At 43.6% G+C, this 14,187-nt stretch overlaps 1 protein-coding gene across 1 annotated transcript in view; it reads left to right on the top strand.

The window, feature by feature from the left end:
• Positions 1-8,676, top strand: part of SLC22A16 (solute carrier family 22 member 16) — a 40,550-nt gene extending 31,874 nt beyond the window's left edge. The window contains exons 6-8 of the mRNA XM_087444002.1: positions 305-414; positions 1,418-1,517; positions 8,289-8,676. Of these exons, the coding sequence (XP_087300128.1) occupies positions 305-414; positions 1,418-1,517; positions 8,289-8,501 (423 nt within the window). The 3' untranslated portion in view covers positions 8,502-8,676. The remainder of the gene's footprint in view (positions 1-304; positions 415-1,417; positions 1,518-8,288) is intronic.
• The last annotated feature ends 5,511 nt before the right edge of the window (positions 8,677-14,187 follow it).

Below are 14,187 nucleotides of genomic sequence, written 5' to 3'. Positions count from 1 at the left end.
GATAACATAGTGAAATGGAAATTGCTTTTAGTGGAAGTTATAATAAATATATCTGAAGAATAAAAAAAAAAAAAAAAAAAAAAAAAAAAAAACTTTCCTCTAAATTTCATAAAGAGGGAAAGCTTTTGCAGACCATAAGTAGAGTTTACAAAATAAATTCAAACAGAAAAATAAAATTCTTCATTGTTCTGAAAAATACTGGAGAATTAGAAAGTTTTAAAATAATAATTTTAAAGATTTTATATTTTCCATTTAAAAATATTACTTATGATGGTCTATTTTACTAATATATATATATTTTCAGGATTACCATATCTGGAGTGTGGGGGTGACTATGGCTGGAAAATTTGCTATAGGGGCAGCATTTGGTCTCATTTACCTTTATACAGCAGAATTGTATCCAACCCTTATAAGGTAAGAGTTACTTATTTTTTTGTTGTTTTCTTATCTTTCACTTACGCGTCATTTCATTATATTTGGCCTTTGAGTATAAAAGCTTTCTTTTGATAGAAGTTACCAGAGCTCTGAGATGCTTTAAGTTACACGATGATGCTAATTCTGAATCTGCGGCTTTGTCTATACCTCATTAGCAAGGATATTAAAGAAATTGTTTTGAAATAACACTCTATTATCCTAAAACCATTTTAAATCTCAAATACAGTTGTCTTACACTGACTCCCCATATAACTCAAGGCTAATTTTCTCAGGATGTGTCTCTTGGTGTTCTGATGTCAGTTGTATTAATTTGATAAGGTGGCTATATCAAAACACCGAAGGCTGGGGGGCTCAAACAACGGAAATTTATTTTCTCGAAGTTATGGAGGCTGGAAGTCCAGGGAGATCAAGGTGTCTGGCAGGTTTGGTTTCTCCTGGGGCCTCTCTCCTTGGCTTAATAAGAGATACTTATTCACAAGAAAAGCACATTCCTTCCTACTAGACATTCTATAAGGTTTCTTTAAATAACTTTTAAAGAAAATCACATTAAGATACTGCTTGACTTCAAAAAATTGAAATAGAATGTTCTATAGATATAAATCTTTTGTTTTCCCAAATTTCCATTCCCTACCCCAAACAAATTCTGGCTTTAGAAGACTGATGTTATCCTCAGTGTTAGACTTAATGAATATTCATAAGGACCCCATGTGCATAGCAGATGAAGAATGATTTGCCCTTTTTTTTGTCTTGAATTATCTGCATGCCTGGGTTTCACAGAATGTGGATATAAGTCACGAGTGAGTCTTAAAAAATTAAAGTAGATTATTTCCAAGTATATTAAGCTGAGCTTAAGTTTTATTATTTATTCTCTGCTGGGAGGGTGCATGGGGGCTACAGGAAGTCATTCCATCACTCTCTGCATCATTTGTACTCTGTTTGTCTTCTGTTCTTGCTGCTGTTTTAACACTCTTCATGTTTTCAGGTCGCTGGCCGTGGGGAGTGGCAGTATGGTGTGCCGTGTGGGAAGCATCATGGCCCCGCTCTGCGTTTCTCTCTCCAGCGTGTGGATCTTCATGCCACAGGTGTTCATCAGTTTCTAGAGCCTTACTGAGACAGCAGAGAGGCAGAGCAGCTAAGTGCCTTCTACATTTTTATTTATTGGAAGCCAATTTATAATTCAACTATGGGAGTTTGTAGAAACCTTATTAACAGCTCACCAGTCGGTAAGTAGGGCTGTGGTTGCTGATTTCTTGTTTCTGCCTTCCACCACCGGTGAGCTGTTAATCACAACTCAGCCTGCCAGAGAAGGGTCTGTCCTCGTCCCTATCAGGAAGCGGGACTGCACAGGGAGAGCTCCGGTCTCTGTCCTCTCTCAGTGCCTCTGTCTCCATCACCCGGCCCCGCCCAGCCTGTGCTCCTCGGCCTGGATCCGCAGGCTGCCTCCCACCCCCAGCCCTGGCCTCTGTGTTCTACTGTGTGCCTGCTGGTCAAAGCAAATTCTGGAGGCTGCCTGCTCCTTGGAGGCTTCTGTGATGCCTGATGGAGAGGTTTAGGGATCTGTGGTTTTGAGGTTACCTGAAACGTGACGGGCTGTTCATGGGCGAGGCTTCTCGTACTCTTCCTCTGGCTCCGTAGCATGAGCTGTTTGCTGGGTTATGAAGAGTGAGAGCGGTTGTGTTCAGTTTGCAGATTTCCTCAGGTAGGGGCTGCAAGGTTGGAAAGTCACGTGGAGCACTGTCATACACCTGGGATTAGTATGATGCTCTGGTCAGGAGGAAGAGGGGAGACGGGGAGGGGTGGGGGTGTTAGGAAGTGACACAGGTGCTGCAGTGACTTCGGGGCAAGCCCTGGGTCTGCTGGCCCTCTCCCTCCTCCTCCAGGCTCCCTCTCCGGGACTTCTTTGCCGTAGCTCTCCAGGCTGTTCCCTCCCTCAGAGCTCCTCTTTCTTTTTCCGATTGCTCCTTAAATAGACTCATTCTCCAAGAGCCATCCTGGCTGTCTTTCCCAATCTCTGCGTGGATAACCTCTCCTGAGTTCTGACTTCTCTTCCAAGCTGCAAACCCATGTTTCCACGAGCCTCATGGATATTCTTCCTGGGTGTCTTAGAACAAATTCACTGTTTCCTAAACAGAACTGGTTGGTGACTTACATTCCCTCCTCCTCTGTCTCCCACTTTGGGTCAGGGAGTCAGTGGCCTCCAGCATGACAGTTGAGCATGGGCTTTGTATTCCCTCTGTTCCTCTTTCTCCCTCTCCTCCAAATCCATGACACTAAATCCTTACCTTCTTTCTCAAAACCACCCTAGCTTGCCTGCTCGCAGTTCAGTGCCTCTTCACCTTCTGCCTCTCGGGTCTTCCTCCACTCCACCACCCCTACCCCATCAGAATAGTTTACTGAACCACAGCTCTGACCCAACTGCCCCCTCATCTTCAGAATAAAGTCCAAACTCTGCCTGATATTCAGGCCTTTTCCAGAGCGACCTCCTGCTGATCATCCCTATTTGTTTGGTTTCCTCACACACTTCCCCCTCCTCTCCATGCTCACCCTGTTCTCACTCACCCGCCACCCACTCTCCTCCTATGCCGCTGCCTGAACGTGCCCTCGGCAGAGCATGCTTCTCTCCCATCTCCCCCTGCCACCTCCAGGTATCTATATTTTTTTCCTTTCTTTAAGAGAATGGGAACAGTTTTACATGGGCTTTACACGGAAGTGATGTTAAAACGAGGAAAACAGATAAGGCTAAGTGACAAAATCGGGACGACTGTGGAGGAGGGAGAGGCAGGCTTCTGGGATGCAAACAGTGTTTTGTTGTGGTTTATCAAGAACATGATGTGTTTGCTTTATAATTACTTCTTAAACTGTGCTTTTGTTTTATGCATTTTTATACTTAAATCATATTTTACGACAGATAGACAGATATAGACCTTTTACCATATTTTACGACAGATAGACAGATATAGATGTTTTTTTTCTTTTTAAGAGGTAAATCCAGGAACCATTAGGACTCAAACTGTCTCAAAAGTGTGAACTCCATCTGGGACAGAGCCTTGAAGGGCTCCCAGAACCATAAGATTAGTTAAGGCAGCGATTTCTTCCCAGTATTTCCATGAAGTCTATGGCCGTTCACACAATACAGTCCCTCTCACATGGTCTTCCCAGGCTTTGTGGAGAGCAGCTGCCTTGCCAGGATCGTCTGGATGAGGCTGTCCCAGAGCTTTAGTGGCTGTGACTTGCACAGCTGGAGAAACAATACCAGAACTGGAACCACTTGCCTCGTTCCCAGTTCATCCTCCCGCAGTGCCTCTGCTGGATGACTGGTGGGAGGCCAAACATTGTAGGAGTTTAGATGAAGCAGCCCCCAGGTATCGTTTAAGATGCAGAGCAAACCCGACTTCTCCAAGAAGGCCACCATCATCCAATTACCCAACCTCTCCCTGTCTCATGTCTGCGTAGCATTTCGAGTGCACTCCTTTCCCAGGCTGCAGTCACAGGCTGGCTTCATTATTTGCGTGTGTATCTTTGTCCCTCAGTTGAACTGTTGAACTCTTGCAGAATGGGCATTTTGTATCCCCACTACTGGGTCCGGCAAAGCATTTCCCTCGCTTTATGTGCCACTCATGTTATAATTTACTTAATATTTTAAATCAAGTAGACTGGCCAATAATCTCAGTGAAATCATGGGTGTTATACTAGTTATATGTTTTCTAAAATACAATTTAACAAAACCTCAAAAGGAATAAAATGAAGTGTTTGATGCTACCTGACATCACCTTGTACACAGGTGGTGTGCCTCTGCCCTTGGGACTCATTGGCCTATCGTGGGTCTCTCTCATGTCCCAGGAACGGGCACTCAGTCAAGTTTGCTTGATTGGGGTGTTGGGATGCCAGCCTCTTTCCTGGGCTGACTCTGAAGTTGAGAAATGATACGGGCTGTCTGGCCTGCACAGGGAAGTATTTTTGGAGAGTCTACCATCCTTTTTAGGGCATGCATGCACTTTTCTAGAAGCATCTCCTTTGTGCTAGCACTTTGTGTTCCTCATTAAATAAATAAAAGATAAAAACGGAAAAGTATTTTTAAAAACAATGAGCTGAAACACTCCGAAGAAGACATATAAATCTATAAAAGCAAACTGCTATAAAAACGACTAAAACTACATAAAGATTTTTTTAAAGGACATCCATAACAGTCAATTAGGGACTATGGAGTTAAAGGGGATCTTTAATTTTATTTAATAGGGACTTAAGTAGTGCTTGTTACGTGGCAAGCTCTATTTTAAGTGCTTTACAAAAATTAGTCTTCATAGAATGCAGAGACTATTGCTGTCCCCATTTTACAGATGTGGAGACTGATGTACAGAAAGTAGTTATTAGCCCAAGGTCACACCAAGGGTTACAGCCCAAGGTCTGTAAAGGTGACACAGCTTGGATTCAAACCCAAATACCACACTTTTTACCAGGTTAAACAAACAAACAGTACAGAAGGGAATAATGCAGAGAGATAAGCTCCTCCTTCCCTCTGACCCTGACTGCCCTTGCCTGCCCCAGACCCGCTGCCCCAAGACAGCCTCTGTCAGCAGGGTCTTGTGTATATTTGCAGAAATATTCCGTGAATGTGCTTCCTTTGGATGCAACACATGTTGCTTGTTGTTTTTAATGAGTAAAAAAATAAATTATTAAATTTCTCATTAAGCTTATTTACGGACGTCAAACTGCCTAGGGAGCCAGTGTTTTCATTTTGAGAAATGAAAACGCTAATCGAGAAGATAAGTTTATGTTTTCTCTTTTGAAAAGAAGCACATGAAAATCAGTCGTTCTGACGCTTTTATTACTGACCATTATTTTCTAGTAATCTAAAAGGAAAAAGCGAACACAATTCATTCATCAACTCATTTGGCAAAGGTTTATTGAGTGTTGATTTTGAACTAACCTCCTGCTATGCTAAGGACCAGAGATGAAAGAAACAGCCTCTGTCCTCAGAGACGTCCAGGGTGGTGGGGAAAGCAGAAGAGCAAACTGTCACAAGCCCCAGAGAAGAGGGCCATAGCGGGGAAATACCGGGGTTATGGGGTTGTAGGAGAGGGCTACCAACCCAGGCTAGGGCCAGGCAGGATGCTTCCTGGAGGAGGAAGCCTTTAATCTGTATCTGGAGGTGCCAGGAAGAGTCAACCTGGTGGAGGAGGAGAGAAGAGAATTCCAGGTAGAGGGAACAAAGAGGCAAAGGCTTAGAGGGGCAAAGGAACATGGCCAGTTTGGGTTGGGGTGGAAGCATTATTGCTAACATCCAGGGTGGGTTGTGGGAGTCAGAAGAGAAGTCTGGAAAGATGGGCAAGGATCTCAAAGGGGGTCAGAAGGGAAGAGAATTCAGACTAAAGGTGGATTGGAGAGGACAGGATGGACAAGTCATATCCACAGGACCTGGTGACCTGTTGGGTGTGGTGGAGAGGGCGGAGGGATGCAAGAGTCATTCTCGGGGCTAGAGGGAGCCCAAGAGGTCAAACAGGGCTGAGGTGGGGAAGGACGGTGCACTCGAATGGGGTGTGTTGAGTGGGAGGTGCCTGCAGGACGGCCAGGGGAGGCGTCCAGGAGGCAGATGCTTTTGCAGGTCTGGAGCTCAGGGGACGGGCCTGTTGGAGGCACAGGTTTGGGAGTCAGCTTATCAAGAGGCGAGGGAGGAGTGAGCGAGACTGAAGAGCAGAACCCTGGGAGCAGCGCATTTAAGGTGCGATGGATGGAGGAGTCCAGGGCAGAGACTGAGGTGCAGCAGCCAGGGAGGCGGGGAGGTGACCAGGATTTCAAAGGGGAAGAGGAGGTGAGGAAGGCAGGAGAGGACAGTGGCTTGGAAAGAGCGGCTCAGGAAAACATCCATTGGATGTTAGGAGTTTGTGGCTTGGGAAGAGCAGCGTCTGTGGGTGGTGGGGGTGGGCCGTGCTACAGAGGGCAAGACGGGAAGAGAGACAGAGGGGGAAGCAGTGACCGCGGTGGAGAGGACGGGCTGGAGGCTGGAGTTGGTGTGGGCCGAGGCAGAGGGCCTCTTTTGCTTGTTTTAAAAGATAAAGTAGCAGTAATGACAACTAGCATTTACTGACTGCTTACCAGGGGCCAGGCACTCTTGTAAGTGCTTTAAATGTGTTACTTAATCCTTTCAGTCCTTTGAGGCAGGCACTGTTATTATTTCCATTTTACAGATGAGGAAACTGAGGAGCAGGAAAGTTCAGTAACTTGCCCAAGGCCACACAGGTAGCAAGTGCAAGTTCCCCTGCAGAGTGGGTACGGAGATTACCAAAGGCTCGAGAACTTTTATTTTTCCTGGGGGAAAATAACCAGCATAATGGAAAAGGTCAAAAGTATGTGAGAAGGAGGGAGGTCTGTTGATGGAGGGAGACCCCGGAGGAGGAGGTGAGAGGCAGTGGAGTCTGGAGGGGATGAAGGGCTTCTCCCGGCCAGGGAGAGGAAGAGGTGGGGAGGGGGGCTCATTGGGACGTTTGTGGGGGTGGAGGGAGCCCGCCAGGGCTGCAGGAGGCCGGGTCTTCTGCTTGGAGTGAGAGGGGACATGGAGGGTTATGGGTTTGTTTACTGCCTGACTATCCTTTTCACTACTGAGCTAAAAAGAAAAATCCAGTCCCGTCTTGGATCTTCCATTTGATTCTGTTTCATGTTTAGACTTCTTCTGTGTTCGTCAGACCCTGACATAGGGCTCCTCTGGGGTGTCTGCATCAGTGGATTATACCTGCTATGTCTCAAGACACTAGAAAATGCCTTTAAAAACTCTTTGGAATATCACTTTAAATTCTGCTACTGCTTCTAGGCTTAGCCCATATTTCTGAGAATGAGGTTATCAGCATTCTGTAAACCAAATAAAAAGCTGTCCTCCCAGGTCACGTCTGTTACTGATGTGCCCTCACATCCCGTCACTGCTGCACTGTGTGCTTCATGCTTCTCATCCTCAGAGGCTGTAAAAGCACCAAGTAGGTAGATTTATCAGAAAAACCATGCCTTAATTTATTTTTATGGGTTCTTCCCAGGCAGTATTTTTTGCTAAAGGAGTTTAAATTATGTAAGGACAGAATGCGTTTTTACAGACTATGTAGAGATTTAGTTCTAAAATCCACCCAATATCTTCATAATGATCAACAGAGAATAAATATGTAGACTTTAATTTTTAATATGATTTTCATATTTAAAGGAAAACACGGTGCTAGTCTAAAAGTTTGCCTTTTATGTGTCAAAATTTGGAAAGTAAAGAAATACTAAATTTTTATAGAAAATCAAATGGATGCTCTTCCCCCCCCAAAATAGCAGTTAGTTTCCATTGCCTTTGTTTTGTTTCCCTCTAAATTCTGTCGGTTTGGGTTCATTGAAACACTGATTGGTGCATGCATGCATTCATTCATTCATTCCCCATCATTTATTGAATGCTGACAGCATACCGATTATTGGGGCAGGGACAGGGTTGACTGAGACTGTCCTTCACCATCAAGTCCCAACTCAAGACTGAATTGCTGGGTTTCTCCACAAGACTCTGGAGACTGGGAATATGGGACAGGGACTTTTTTCGCTGTGTGGCTCCTAGAACAGTGCCTGCAAGAGTAATAATGCCGGCAGTAACTGGGATTTATTGAGTAGGTGCTCCTCAGCGGTTAATGATGAATTAATGAGTGATCAGACCAAGCCTATTGGATGAGTTAAAGAACTTCCATAAGTAACCACAGGTCTCACCGAAGAATAAAAATGACAACTGTTATGTCAGATCCAATTCTATTGCCCTCTGAAAAAGTTTCTGAAATTATTATTCTCTGAAGGGCATGTTTCTTTCTTGATGTGTCACTTATTGTTATTATTTTAATTCCTTCTAGTCGCTTCTTGGGATTTTGGCTTTTGTGAGTGGCTTGCTGACACTAAGGCTTCCAGAAACCCTTGGGAAGCCTCTGGCAACTACTTGGGAGGAGGCCACCAAACTGGACGCAGCAAAAGATAGCAGTTCAGGCGAATTATTTCCCACAACCAATAATACTGTGCTGGAAGAAAGAGAAGTGATTAACTCAGAGGATTCTGGTCTTAGCGAATAAATGTGCCATATGTGCTGTCTAGCACCTGAAGTATTGTTTACTTTAATGCCTTTGTGTTAGAGAAATATATTCTCATCTCCCGCATGTCATTTATATGTCTTTTAAAAAAAATTTTGTAAGAAGTTTTAAAACAATTGTTTTGTAAAAGAAATAAAAATCAAGATGAGAATTCTCATTTTTTACATGCTTTCTTATTGCCACAAAATATTTTTCCGTAGTTGTTCTTCTGTGTCATTGATTCTCAGCCTTCTCCCACCACCACCACGCAGGCCTGAGGGAATACCACATACTCCCATCAGTGCCAGGGGCCCCCTTCTTCCCCCCAGGGACTGTTGACTGGGAAGAGGCGGCATGTGAGAGTGTGTTTCTTTTAACAAAGCCCCTTAAAGATTCTATTTCTGATGTTCTTTCCCCTCTTCTGAGAATCATAGCTCTAAACTCAAGTCTTATTCAAAAATGCTGTGTCAAAAAATGTTTGTCTTCATAATTTAACCATAAAAACTATAGGTGTTGAGAGCTAGCCCTGATGGCCTAGTGGTTAAAGTTTGGTGTGCTCCGCTTTGGCGGCCCGTGTTCGGTTCTGGGTGCAGAACCACACCACCTGTCAGTTGCCATGCTGTGGGGATGGCTCACATAGAAAACCTAGAAGGATTTACAACTAGAATTTACAACTATGTACTGGGGCTTTGGGGAACAAAAACAAAAAAGAAGAAGATTGGCAACAGATGTTAGCTCAGGGCGAATCTTTCCCTGAAAAGATAAACAAACAAAAGACTATAGCTGCAAAAAATATATCCTGCTTTCCAGCACCCTGAGCAAAGAGGGTTTGAATGTGCAGACAAATGTGTTAAGGGACACACATCTGCTAGGAGCCAGGAGGGAGTTTTCCAGTCTGACATTCCTATTTTTCCTAAATTTACCAAATTCTCTCCATAAGTCTCCTTCATAGCACGGAGAAGCTATGGCATTTTAGCGCATTCCTCTAGGAAATTGACTTTAAGTACCATATGGATCCGTCGCCAATTTAAAAAAAAAATGTTAGGATGCTTGCATTTAAAAAAAAAAAATTTTCAGGAAGATTTTACTCTTTTTTTTTAAGCACTAAATTTTGTTTCCCCAACTTCGCTTAAAGCCATATTTTGCAAGAACAATTTAATATCCTGAATATTTCAACTGCAAAATTATATCTGTTAGAGGGGTGCATTTCAGATAAATTTTCCATAGGTTTTGGGTTTTTCTTTACTATGGTTTCATCAGAAATTCATTATTTTTTTCTTTGCTCTTGAAATTTAGATGTTGGATATGTCTTATTTCCAGTATATTAGAACTGATGATGTATTAGCGTAATCTGCAGAGGAAAATAAAAGAAAGATTAAGACAATTATATAGATTTAAAAAGCATTGCTAAGAGAAAGAAAAAGAGAGATTTGACCTGAATTATTTAGACATTTTATGTTAATTCAGTTCCCTGCATAATTGTTCAGTTCTTCACTTGGGCTTTCAACTTGTAAACTAAAAAATAAAGGGGGCTGGCCTGGTGGTGCAAGCGGTTAAGTGCGCGTGCTCTGCTGCAGCGGCCCGGGGTTCACTGGTTCAGATCCCGGGCGTGCACCGACGCACTGCTTGGCAAGCCATGCTGTGGCGGCGTCCCATATAAAGTGGAGGAAGATGGGCATGGATGTTAGCCCAGGGCCAGTCTTCTTCAGCAAAAAGAGGAGGATTGGCAGATGTTAGCTCAGGGCCAATCTTCCTCACAAAAAAAATAAATAAATAAAATAAAAAATAAAACCAAAAACCTTTCTCCCTTTGTAAAAGAAAACAGAACAAAATGAGTAGGAGGATATGAGAAGAAAGGAGGAAGACGTTTCTTTGTTTTTTCTCTCATCTCTTATTTTGTGTTTTTTTTCTTTTATTCTTTATCCCCAGCCTGTTTTTCTACCGTCATTTAGATTTTTTTCTCTTAGTTAATGTTTGATATTTTCTTGACTTTTTTTAATGTTCTGTATTAGTTGGCTAGGCTGCTGTAAAAAAATGCCACAGACTGGGGGGCTTAAACAACAGAATTTATTTCTCACAGTTCTGGAGGCTGGAAGTCCAAGATCAAGGTACTGGCAAGGTAGGCTTCATTCTGAGGCCTCTTCTCTTGGCTGGTAGGCAGCCGCCATCTTGCTGTGTGCTCATAGGACCTCTTCTTTGTGCCCATGCAGGGAGAGGGGGAGAGAGAGAGTTCTCTGTTGTCTCTTCTTATAAGGGCACTAATCCCATCATGAGGGCCCCACCCTCATGACCTCATCTAACCCTACAAGCATTGAGTCATAACACCCGTGTATGTATTTCTGTATCAGGAATTGTCCAGCCATCAAAACAAAAACCGTCTAAGATATTTCAAGCAAAGAGGAATTTAGTCCGGGGAATTAGTTACGAAAGTGTAGGAAGAACTGATGGAACCAAATGGAGAAGAAGTTACTGAGAGATCAAGGAGCTGCTGCCACAAATGGACTGGGTGCCATAAGCCCACACTTTCTGCTTCCGCTTCTTATGAGAAATCACATTTCTGCTGACCAGCATTCCAGGGGCCCACACTCCCACTGACACTACTGAAACTGCCTGTCATGGTTTCGAGTTGAATTGAGCTGGATTTTTAGATTATTTTAGGGAAAACATACCCTATTTCTGGTGTTGACTCTTCCATCATTTATCCTGGGTTATCTCTTCATTTACTTGGGTCGGCTTTAATGGCTTTCAGTGAAGTATGATTTTCTCCATAAATCAGGCACATTTCTTGTTATATTTATTCATAGGTTTATATTTTTATTACAAATAGAAATGCTAAATTCCTAATATATTTTCTACTGCTATTGCTGGTATAAAAGATGATTGATTTTATATATTGTGACTATGTCCAGCAACTTTGATAAAAAGTGTTTTGAACTCAAAAGGAAAAAAAAAACCTTTCTTTATTGGGAGAAAAATTGGGCTTTTTGTCAGAACAGTTCACAAATATTAGTCACACAGGGAGCCAAACACACTTTGTTTCTCCAGTATTTCTTAACATGCACAGCCTTCTGATTTTATACTCGAAAAAGAGTCATGTTATTAGATCTATGATAGTTGGAACCTAGTTGCAGCGCATCAGATCCGACTCTAGTTGTAACTATTTCGAGGAGTACTTTACTACAGCATTGGAAAGCTTAGAGAATAAGCCTCACACAAGTAGGTAAACTGCAGGTAGGTGACCTTGTTACCAGTTCTATTTAACTGAGGCCCAGGCATCAACTTGACTTCAACAGGCAGTGAACCGTGAGAGGCAGTGAGGCTTGCAGATAAAAAATGCCTGGCTGTACATCCTCCCACTTAAGCAAATCAACCTCTCTTTATCTCAGTCCCCTCATTTGAAAATTCAAGATCATAATAAAATGTCCCTCATGGGACTGTGAAAATGAAATGAAATATTATACCTACATCATGAAATGCCACCCTGCACAGCCCTGATACTGTACAATGCTAGTCCTCCGTGCTCTGTATACTATCCTACCACTCAGTCAAGGCAAGTGTAGTGAGCGTCCTGTCCAGTCTTGGTCTTGGCCAGTGGACATGTGGGGCCAATCTGTCAATATTCTATCATGCTGTCACTGTCCCGAGTTGATTGCGCCCTACAACATACGTTGTTTCTCCCTTGTGGATTCTGCAGTATAGATGGTTCTGGTGATTGGTTTTGGCTCATGATCGTTGCAGGGAAAACTTACCGTGAAGCCAATGAAGCATAACCTTCAGGCTCACGTCCCTCACTTGCACAGGCTCTTGTGACAGCCGCTGGTAATGGGTTCATAAGTTTTTGTAAAATTTTGTAAATTTTGCGAAAGTAAGATATATTCACTGCAATCAGTTAAGACCACTGTCTCCTTCCACTGTTTCCCTTTCGTCACATTTCTCTTCTGTCAGGTGCATCAAAGTGATCACAGGCATTTCTATTTTCCTGATTTTGTATTTTTTTTTCATAAAGAAGGCTCTTAAAACTGGATAAACTTCAGACCCTACAAAAACTGAATCTGCCCCCCTACCCCAAATTGCTGTTAAAAGGTCTGTTGTTAAGGAAGTTTCGATTGAAAATATTCTCTGAATGTGTTCAATTGAATGCTCAGTTCTAAAGTTCTCCCCTTTCTCTCACTCCTATCAGATATTTACTGAAAACGTACTAAATACAAGGAGTTCATTCTGTAACATGACATATGCAAAGGGATACTTAGTAACTGCTTGTGGTGGTGAAGAGGATATTTTATTTACGATTGTGAAAGTTGACTGTGGAAGCCCAAGTCCATCGTCCCTTCCCAGTGTCTGGGAGTTGTGGGTGTTCATGTCTTATCTGAATTTGCCAGAAGTCAGTAATGGCTGCTCATTTCATCTCTCAAGTCCACACTGCACCAGTATTTACTGACAGCTGTCAGTTCCCTCAGTAAATTCATTTTCCTCGTTCATTCCCTGCCTCTCCCTGGGCTCACCTACCCTATCAGGAATCAAACTTCAGAGATTTATATGGATGTTCCAATAAGTAAGCCTTGAAATTCTTATTTTACAAGCAAGAAAGGGTTCAATTATAGACTCTGACCTACATCTGTGCCCTGAGTCACGGTTAGCCAATGTCAGAGACTTGTGTCTCCCTGATCTCACTCTTCCTCCCTTCTCTGCCCCAACCTGTAGCCATACATGGCTGAATGCCTGCCCCCATGAGCCTTGCTTCCTTAATAGCCTTCTGAAGAACTCAAGTTCTGTGCTTGAGGCCTTTTATTTACTGGCAGACTAACACACTAGCAAGGCCAACACCTCAGGAGCCATAGAGAGCAGAGCAGGAGGCGCTGGGCCATCAGGGAGGCCCCCAGTACACGGCACAGGTGAGGCTTTGGCCACCTCCAGAGCCTCAGGTAAAAAGTTTCTGGAAAATTGTTAAGGAGGAGGGCCTGCCATCTCAGGGAGATCGCTTCAACTCTTTGGACGTCAGCCACGTGACTGTAAAATAAGATCCCACTGGAAGGTCCTTGAAGCCCCTAATGACACCTAAAGGACACTCTCAATGATACCTAAATCAGATAGGTTTTCCTACCAGTTCTCTGAATGACCCCTCATTCAAATCACATTGCTACAGTTCTATGTAGCACAAAGTAAAAGATTAGCTGTAAACGCACAGCTTTCTTGGTTTCATTTCTAAAAGTTTCCTCCTCCTCTTGCTTTGCAGAGGGAAGTAGAGCCCTTACCTGGGCAGGGAGAAGAAGGCACCCTCTCAGATAGCTTCCAGGGCTCCCATTATTTTTCAAATACAGTCCTCCATCCGAGCCAGATTTCCAGCGCTTGCACACTCTGCTCGCGCACAGACCTCCCCATGGAGCCACTCACTTTCCTCAGCTCCCTTTGAACGTCCTGCCTCTGTGGCTTTGCTCACACCATCCTCCCTCCTGGTATTCCCCTCACTCCTCTTCTTTGTCCACCCAAATCTCACTGACTCTTCGGCACCCGCCACTGCCACCCGCACCAGCTGACCCAGCAGAGCCAGGCACCCTTGGGAGATGGCAGCTAACTCTGGGCAGCCAAATGAGGAAACTAGTATTTGCTTCTAGCTGGAACTTGCTGGAAGCTGGACAGGTTCACCCATTGTTTACCATACCTACAAATCCTAGGCTGGTGATGAGATGGA

The sequence above is a fragment of the Ceratotherium simum genome, chromosome 19 (assembly GCF_057802395.1).
Source record: "Ceratotherium simum simum isolate JZ-2026a chromosome 19, ASM5780239v1, whole genome shotgun sequence".
NCBI lineage: Eukaryota > Metazoa > Chordata > Mammalia > Perissodactyla > Rhinocerotidae > Ceratotherium > Ceratotherium simum.
The sequence above is the reverse complement of the archived record's forward strand: the minus strand, read 5'-3'. Positions and strand labels throughout refer to the sequence as shown.